Below are 9,482 nucleotides of genomic sequence, written 5' to 3'. Positions count from 1 at the left end.
TTTCTGCTTTACTACTGTGTACCTGACCTTATAAACACATCCTTAAGTCTGCAAGACATTTTTGACCAGCTGCCAACCAAATTCAACCCCATAATCACATAATAACCAAACTTTACATTTCAATTATCAATTTATCTGTTTAAAAAATATTTTCTGTAAATTTTGTTTCCCAGCTGATGCTGAGTATATTCCATTGTTACTCTTACTCTACTCTTACAAATCTGTTTGTATGTGTAAAATTTTATCTTCTCTTAATGTCATAGCCCCATAAGTATTATCAAAGATGTGACCTCGGTGTCCCCTGTGGTTGTTGCAGCACTGCCGTCGGCCATGGGACCAGTGAAGCTCATATATCCCTAAACACAGTCAAAATGACAGCACTGTAGGAGTTAGCAGACGGACACAGTGCTGTAGAGTCCAGTTTAATGGCCTATGTGTTGAAGTCATGTTTAAATTAAAATTTTACTTTTAACAAGATTTTCATTAAATACATATATAAACAATTACTATTCTAATTAATTTTGATCTTTAAGAACAAGCAGCCTTAGATTGTCCTGTTTTTTCTGTCTTTCTTTCGGTTTGTTTGTTATCATTACAGGCCACTCGCTCTCAGGTTTTTCTACTGGGATTTTTAAAAATGTCGTATTAAAACTTCAGTTAAATGCGATAAATATAACACTGAGCTATGGTGGAATGAGAGAGGATGGATAGTCTGTTTGTGTTCAAACCATTGTGTAGCCAGTTATAATCCCTGAAGCCCCATCATGAGCAGCAGGCCTCGGTATGTTGAATACAATATAGTGTAAATGGGACTGAGGATTAAGAGTGATCCACTCCGCACTGTGACTCTCTCACCTCTGCATCTCTGTAAGCCTATTAGACCACAACAGCAAATCAAATATGATGCAGGAAAAAAAAACAAACTGTGTGTGTATGTGAGGCATGACTACAGCATACAGATGTTTATTTTCTGTGGTTGAAAGCTGAAACGCTGCGCTAGCTTGTCAAGTAGTTTTATCAATTTTACAAATAAATAAAAATAAATAAATAAATAAATAAATAAAAGGTAAACAATTATTTGGTCATTTTAACTGCTTGAAAACACATCTAGTTCTTTCCAGAAACTGTTTTAAACATAGCATCCCCACAACTTCTCACCTAATGTCCATATTAGATTAATGACACTGGTGTGTAACATTTAAACGTACGAAGCTTATGAAACTTATGCAATAATCCATCATCCACTTGTTCATGATTTATGAAGTCTTACGGTAATTCTTTTTCTGAGTGGTTGAGTGGTCCAGAGTTGCTGGACTCTAAGCTCCAATCACGTGATACGTCAGATTTGTGTAACGCGGTTACGTCACGGCTTTAGACGCTGATTGGGTGTTCATTCAGCTCAGGCAACCGGAAGTATTGTTAGAAGGGGGAGAAGGCTAATTAACATTTTCGTGTATTGCAGTGTAGTATTACTCAGTGCGATATTCTGACTGTCATATGAAATGTATATTTGTATTCGTGGAAGGTCTCCGTCAACGTAAGGTAAGAGTAGTTGTTAGCCTGAGCCGGTGTGATCCGACGAATAGCTGTTAATGACACATGTACTTTAGCTAGCTGTCTAGCTATTCCATGTAATCAGACTAGCCAACTAATATCAAGCTAACTTAGCATGTCCGCTACCATTATAGCTAGCTGTTCTTTACTACTGATTCATAAAGGTGTTTCGTCGCTTCCTTTAAACTTATTCACTAGAAGAAAGTAGTGAAAGACAGGCAAATGCTGTTGGCGCTGCTTCATGATAAACGGTTATGCTAAGTTCATCAGGTAGCCAGTTTATTGCGGTAGCAACAGTGTCTCTTGATAAATGAAAGTAAAAAATAAACATTTTTCAGTTCCTCTAGCTAACCGTATACCTCAGAGGACCACAGACTGGAGCTAAAAGTGAGTTCAGTCCAAAAGAGGTCAGCTGAATGCAATTAGTTATCCAACGCTTCCTCATCATTAATTTACTAAAGTACAAAGTGTCTGTCGATGGAAAAGTGGTGTAGTTTCGTAGCACCAGTGTCATCAGTTAGCACCACTGAGTCACCTAAACAATGTAACACCAAATAAAGTGAGACAGTGTGCACAGTACACGTCATAATCTGCATCAACCTGAACAAGACCAATGGAGCTGCTTCTTACATAGTGAATGCGTGAACTCACTCTCTCTCTCTCTCTCTCTCGTTTAAAATTCAAATGAGCTTTGTTGGCAGGAAATTTTCAAAAACGTTGTTGCCAAAGCATCAAATTACAATTTGTCCAAGCACACAACAAAGAACAGTTACACAGCATCAAGGTCAATATACAAATATACATTAAGTATATATTTACCGTATATTTTGTGTGTGTGTGTTTGTTGAGGTCATTCACTGTCCCTCAGGTTGTGTGCAGAAAGATGTCTTCTCTCCTCCTTAATTAGAAGTGTTTCTAATTTTGATTTGTCATTTATTTGATTGAAATGTGGAATTACAGAGTTAAATTTGTTTAAGCACATGTTTCTTATTTCGATTAATGATTTACAATTTTTTGTTGTACTTTATTGATCTTCAGTGTGGTTTGTTGATGACAGCTGCAACAAAAAGTGAACATTAATTCTAGCTAGATATACCTAAATAACAACAACAACAACAGTGTATGTACATACAGAAAACATGAAGATGTACTGATTCCAAGCTAGGACCTGTATGTGTATGTTTGCAGATACTTATTGTTTAAAATAACTGACATAGTATGAGGTAAGTTGTGTTTTAGGGTGGATTTTTGCTGATACCCTGTCTTTGTTGTTCAGCTTGGTTTAGGATGTCAGGGGAGGACACTGAACTCACTGGTGGATAAAGACGTCACACATTGTTCCGTATTTCCTGACCTAGGCTTACGAATGTCCTTGACACTGACAGCCATGAGTGACAGTGCAGTGACCAGTGTTCGGCAGCAGTGGTCAGGGACTGGGCAAACGCAGCAGCCTTCCCGGGGCCCCTATATTTCAGTCATCACCAACAGGTTAGCTCACTGTCTGCTCTACATAAGTTCACTTTTAGAAGACCACAATGCAAATAAGTCTTGGACTTTGTTGTGTTAGCCTTGAGATCTTGCAGATATGTGGCATGTGTGGACCCCCTCTCTGATTGTGTCAAATAAACTAAACTAGACTAAACATGAGTTGTGTTTTTTAAACCTACACCTCTTATAATGCCACTTTTCTGTTGATTTTCCTAAATATAACACAGCAATGTAACAAAGCTTTGAGGGTGGATACATATAGGAGTCTGCTTGACATAGATAGACTGTCTTAATATACTTAGACTTTACCATGTTGAGTCAGTTTGCACTATAAAACTCAACACCATAGGCCTTCTGACTCCCCTTGCTTTGTATTGTAGAACCACCAACTTGGTGATCCGAGGGGCCATGCTGTTCTCTGTGGGTGTTTTTCTGGCCCTGGTGCTGAACCTACTTCAAGTGCAGAGGAATGTCACCCTCTTTCCCCCTGATGTCATAAGCAGTATCTTCTCCTCGGCCTGGTGGGTGCCGCCCTGCTGTGGCACGGCCTCAGGTAGGTTGTATCAAGAATGAAATGAGAATGAAAAAAAGAAACTTTGAGAAACTTTAAGTTCAGTATCTGCTTGTTTTTCTTCACATACATCAATCACGATGTGAAGTGGGTGTGAATGGTGTATTGACAGTTTTTAGAAATTTACAAGACTGGGTCTATTCTTTGATGAGTTCCAGGCAAACCAAGTCACCCAAGATGTGTGATGCATTCATAATAATGATGGATGGATCAGCTGAGGTGCATGTTAATGCCAGGTCTGAACAACCTTAGTATCAGATTTACTTTATGCTTTTACAAAAGATTTAGTCATTTTAGGAAATCCGTGTTAGGTGGAAGTGTCATAGATTTTCCGTGTATTTATCTCAATGCATCTTTAATTTTAAACTGTAAGTAAAAAAAATGTGGAGCATCAAACTCCTGCGCAAACAAATGGGCTGTGGCCACCCAACACCCACTGCGACACTTCACGAGACTTCAGCCAAAACATCAGCTCTGATTAGGCAAACAAAATAACTTTGCCCACCTCTATGTATTAAATTCTAAACTCAGAATTAAATAATGATGAATAAGAAGCAAACCCTATGGTAAGATTCCCCAGGATTTCAACCTCTTTCATCAATCGTTTTACTAATGAGTGTAACCACAACTTATGGCAAGAATGTTCAGTTACAGCAAAAATGTTTATCTTTACCATTTGACCAGACTCTGAGACTGCAGAGCTGTATTAATTAACTTTATCTGTATTATAGAGACACCGTGGTTAATTTAATCAAAGTGGAATGAGATATTTCCAGTCTGTGGAGCTGAACAAGTATTAAGTGCAGAATTTAAAATTGTTTTATGGAGTTAAGTAAGACTATATATATATATATATATATATATATATATATATATATATATATATATATATATATATATATATATATGTATATATATATAACAGTGCAACCATTGCGGAGAATAGCCGCACATACACACACACAGACACACACAGTCTTACATATGAATGTGCAGCATGCCCACTAGGCTTGACTAGCTGGCGTTATTGAAATGTTGTCCCCTGAGTGTGAAAGCTGTGGATGGAAAGGCAGCGCGGCGCTGCTTGTTCCCCAGTGGCTCAGCACAAAGCCCAACAGCCCGAGGCTCTCTTCCTCCCCAGACACACCACTCCACTCCTGCAGGAGCCTGTCACTTCCACTTGTTGCTGCTAAACACTATGCTTGGTTCCCTAGGGGTGGGTTACTACATTTTGTTGACAGTGCAAAAAATGAATTCGATTTGAATCCACACAGGTCAGAGATTATGAGGGTATGAGCTGTGATGAATATCACCGCAGTTCGTTCTTATTTTTTTCAAAGTACCAGTCGACACTCTCTGTTGAAGTGTATCACGTGATGCATTTATGTCATTTGTAGTCATTTCAAGTCTCTTTGTAGTTGCTCTGTTTGTTTTCCTAGATGTTCGAGGAATAAATGAATAATATTATTTCACCTGAAGACAGAAAGCCTTAGTGTTGTTTTTTTTTCCATGGCAGTCTGCATTATTCAATATCCAGCAAGACTTTTTATTTTAAACTTCTACCCTTTGGATCAGCTTGTTTATGTGCTTCCTTCCTACTTTGTAAACTCTCTGTAGTTGTTTTGTATCTCTTTGTCGTCTTTTTGTTTCTCTTTGTAGTTGTTTTCTTGACTTTTCTTCAGAAAATGTGAACAGTCACTGGAGATAGAGTCTGTGTGCCTGCTGGGCCCATTCATTAATCCTTCTGTTGCTGTGTGAGTGTGTCAGAATAACGTGGATGCTGTCTGAAAGCCTATTCTCAGAAAAACAATACTAGCAGACATGCTGATGTTGCCACCGCAGCACTGTTGTGTTGTGTTGCCTCTTTTTTTTTTTTTTCTGTTCTGTGCTTATTCTGTCTCTGTTGTCCCCCTCGCAGCAATGATCGGGTTGTTGTACCCCTGCATCGACAGACAACTGGGTGAGCCGCACAAGTTTAAGCGGGAGTGGTCCAGCGTGATGCGCTGCGTGGCTGTGTTTGTGGGCATCAACCACGCCAGTGCTGTATCCTTTAAGCTTTGTGGCTTTATGCATCTGTTGTTGTTCTTTCTATTATTTGTGTGTTGGTGGGAAACTGGTTTGTCTTAGTCGGAAGACTTTTTGAATTAGTGTAATCAGAGAAACTTAGTTTAAATGATTTTCATATGAACTGATGATTAACTAGGTCAAAGGGAGAAGTTGTTCATGCTCAAGCTATGTAAATAAGTTTGGAACTGTCAGCTAGGTCCTTGACCTCACCTCCGTCAGAAAGTTGACTTTGCCAACAACATCCAGCTGTCTCTGACTCTGGCGGCGCTCTCCATTGGTCTGTGGTGGACGTTCGACCGCTCCCGTAGTGGCTTTGGCCTGGGAGTCAGCATCGCCCTGCTGGCAACACTGGCCACCCAGCTCCTGGTTTACAATGGAGTCTTTCAGTAAGTTCCCTTCAGCCTAGTTTGCATATTGCATACAGTGTCGAAGCAGATGACTGTAAATATCCTGGGTGGAAGAAGAGACTGAATGTGATGTGAGAAAGTAACAAAGTCAAGTCAGTTATTTCTAAAACACATGTAAAAACATGAAATGTCCTGGTTCTTTACAGAGAGATGACTCTGAGATTGGTTAGAATCAAATAAAAACAAGATTTCATCTGGATAAAATCATAAAAAACACAACAATACAGAGAAAATAAATAAAATCATACCCAGTGTGGTCAGTCATGTTTTCATGATGGCTATTAAAAGGCTGAAGAAGAGAGATGGGTCTGTAGGCTCTTCACTTCACTGGTAACCAGTACAGAGGACATGTGGTCTCTGCTGATTTTTGAACCAGCTGCAGATTTCTTGATGAGGACAAAATGAAAGTGGTCACATAAACTGAAGAACAACTGGAAACAGGTTGTTGTATTCAGTAATTCTCTGTGTACTGGGCCTTTTGTATTTGTTGCAACAACCAAGTACAATTTATTCCTTATTTCTTACTAATTTGTGGGGATGTCCCTGGAGATCAGGTTGAGCTATAGAACTGGTGAATATGTGTTGTAAGGTGTGTAAGCCAGAGAACAAAAAATTGAAGGATGGGTTTATTCTAATTATTAGAATAAAAATCATTCATTCCTGCACCTGACTTCCTAAAGGAAAAGCAGCTTTTTTTTCGGAATATTTGACCTTGTATGAAACAGTCAGACCAAGACTGTCAGAGCAAACATAGCTGAGAGTTAAGTGTAGGGACACAGTATTTAAAGAATTAGAAGTTGCTGTAATGTGCCTCTTTTCTGTACAGGTATACTTCTCCAGATTTCCTGTACATTCGCTCCTGGTTACCTTGTATCTTCTTTGCGGGGGTGATAACTATGGGAAACATCGGACGGCAGCTAGCCTTGGTAAGAAATTGGAATCATTTCAGTAAACCTGCTTTGCCAAAAACTGTGTTGAATTAGTATTAGATTCATGTTGGTTTCCTAAGGTGGATTGTAAGGATCGCTTCAGCGTCCTCCAGAGTTGTGCACTCAAAGAAACTGGCCATGAAAGTGGACTCAGCTGTCCTGTGTCTGACGGTTCTTCTTCTCTTCTTGTGTTTTTTTTTTTTTTTTCTCAGTATGAATATAAATTCATTCAGGAAAAGACCCATCAGGATTGAGGAATCTCTTCCCTCCATCACGCCTCTGCTCAAAACGATATTGTCTGTGCACCAACCTGAAGCCAGAGACATACAGCATAGAGCAGGACTGGCTGGCCCTGGAGGAGCCAGTCAGGCGTGTCAAACGAGCCCTGAGCTCCTGATTGGCTGCCCGGTGCTTTCCGCTGGACTAGGCAGTATTTCTGATTGGCTCTCATCGGGCCATTCAGAGCTCGGAGCGGTCACTGGCTACATTCCAACCTGAGCTGAGGTGAACAATGAGAGTGGGGTTTGTTGTGTGTGTGTGTTTTTTTTTTTCTTTGCAGTTTATCTCTACTTACCTGGAAAGGGATTAGCAGTGAAGCATCTATCGTTCCTCAGATCAGCTCGGATGTTTGAAACCTTTGGCTCCATTGTGCCAAACACAGTCACACAGGGGATCAGGTTTAAACTCTTATCACCTGATTCTTTCACATCCTTCACATATCAGTGGAGAACACGCAGCCTAGAAAGATATGCATTTATACCAGACCTTTTATTGTATGTAATTAGCTTATATCTACATTTAAATGTTCTTGATGAAAGGAATGATAATGTCTACTATATGTGCAGCGGGTATTCCCACCAGCAAAACTGACATGTACAGTATCATCAGATCCAAAGAATGAAAGAATACATGAACACTGGGAGTTTTAAGACATTTATTCTCATGAAATTCAGTGTGTTTCTTAATACTTTCTTCATTTCAGGGTGCGACATTTGTCCATCTCACTTCCTCGCAACGTTCTTTCCCCCAAAACAGCCGAACTGCCAAATTTCCCAGCTGATTTCCTTCATTCAGCACTTGACAGAAATTCGAATTTCAGTGAATGTGATTTCTGACAGTGGATAATAGAGATAGGTCGTTAGAACATGAAATAGAATCAAATAAACTAACTTGCATGTGTCGAGATTGTATGGGGAGGGGGGGGGGGGGGTTGGGATTTCACTGGACTTATTTCCATGTACATTGGATTCCTTTGTTCTGAGGCTGGTTGAACAGAAGTGCTGATTACAATAACTTGCCCACAAAGAAAACCTACAGATAAAGTGTTCAGCAGTGTTAAAGTTCTGCACTGTATGCAGTAGGAGTTATTGGGTGGGCGGACTGACAGAAACTAATGAAACAAAGAAGAATATAAACGAGGAGCACTTGTGTATGTGTACCAGGTATGACTGGATCATTTAAGGGACATTTTTTTAAATAATTTTTTTCTTCGTGATTAAAATATGATGAATATGATTAGAATTGCAGCATTTAAAACAGAACCAATAAGAAACAGTGTTTTTGTAATTCTAGGTTAGATGATGGAAAACATGGATTTTTGGGGGGATTAGCATGTTTTATATCAGCTCTGTAGCTGGAGCTTTGGTTAAAACTGTGAACCTGTTAGAATTCCTGTAGGAAGCGTTGTATAGTGGTTAAACAGGGACTCGTGGTTCCACTCAAGCAATCTCTGAAACCTGAACATGTGCAATTTGTTTTGGTGTAATAAAGGTCATGACCTTTTGGTAACTGCCTCTGATTTCTCTGTTACTGATAATACATTTTCTCCTCTGTTGCAGTACCCACTGTTTTTTAACCTTAAATATTATTTTATATTAATAATATAAAATAATATTTTATTATATATATTTTATTTCTGAAATATAAAAATATAAATAATAAATAATAAATAAACTATAAATATAAATAAATTTATTTCTGAAATATAAAAATATATTTTATATTTCAGACCTCATACTAGGCTCCTTATTATACATGTCTCCTTATATACAGGAGACATCAGCCATATTTGATCTGTATGTTAATTATTACACAACTGTATTATGTGATAGTTTATCCTCAGAAGAAAATGGGAAACTTTGATAGCTGTGCATTTGAAAAAGGTCCATATAATGAAGTGAAAAAAAAAGACAAATTCCTGCAGAGTGGGTGTGGCTTTCTGCTATAGGCAAACTTTTAAGCTCTTATATTTTCTACACACTGCAACAGTGTGTGCTAATGAGTGAAACCACAACATGTAGTTTACATTACAACATAAGAATAAAGTAGTAAAGTATTTTTATTGCTACCTACGCCGTGCGTTTCTATAAACTACATCCTCTGTAAAAGTATCAGTGTATCACTATGACCCTTAAGTACATGAAGTCAAACACTTATATGAATTTTTTCCATCATAAAACTGACAAG

At 38.6% G+C, this 9,482-nt stretch overlaps 1 protein-coding gene across 2 annotated transcripts; it reads left to right on the top strand.

Annotated features, from left to right (window-relative positions):
• The first annotated feature begins 1,399 nt into the window (after positions 1 to 1,399).
• insig2 (insulin induced gene 2) lies at positions 1,400 to 8,799 on the top strand. Of its 2 annotated transcripts, none has more exons than XM_041057926.1 (7): positions 1,400 to 1,542; positions 2,831 to 3,042; positions 3,423 to 3,595; positions 5,532 to 5,656; positions 5,900 to 6,066; positions 6,914 to 7,013; positions 7,229 to 8,799. In XM_041057926.1, the coding sequence occupies exons 1-7, from the start codon at positions 1,498 to 1,500 to the stop codon at positions 7,268 to 7,270; spliced, it is 864 nt and encodes a 287-aa protein (XP_040913860.1). In that variant the 5' UTR covers positions 1,400 to 1,497; the 3' UTR covers positions 7,271 to 8,799. The 2 variants fall into 2 exon arrangements, with proteins under 2 accessions (XP_040913860.1, XP_040913861.1); XM_041057927.1 differs by having other exon boundaries at positions 1,408 to 1,542; positions 2,913 to 3,042.
• Positions 8,800 to 9,482: the final 683 nt, after the last annotated feature.

This window comes from Toxotes jaculatrix, chromosome 15, assembly GCF_017976425.1.
Source record: "Toxotes jaculatrix isolate fToxJac2 chromosome 15, fToxJac2.pri, whole genome shotgun sequence".
NCBI lineage: Eukaryota > Metazoa > Chordata > Actinopteri > Toxotidae > Toxotes > Toxotes jaculatrix.
Note: the sequence above shows the minus strand (reverse complement) of the source record. Positions and strands in the feature narration are given on the sequence as shown.

Excerpts from the sequence above, each read along its gene's own strand:
- insig2 (XM_041057926.1), top strand. The coding sequence starts at position 1,498 with ATGAAATGTATATTTGTATTCGTGGAAGGTCTCCGTCAACGTAAG. Across the intron at positions 1,543-2,830 it reads AAGGTCTCCGTCAACGTAAG|CTTGGTTTAGGATGTCAGGG; the intron begins GTAAGAGTAGTT and ends TTTGTTGTTCAG. Across the intron at positions 7,014-7,228 it reads TCGGACGGCAGCTAGCCTTG|TATGAATATAAATTCATTCA; the intron begins GTAAGAAATTGG and ends TTTTTTTCTCAG.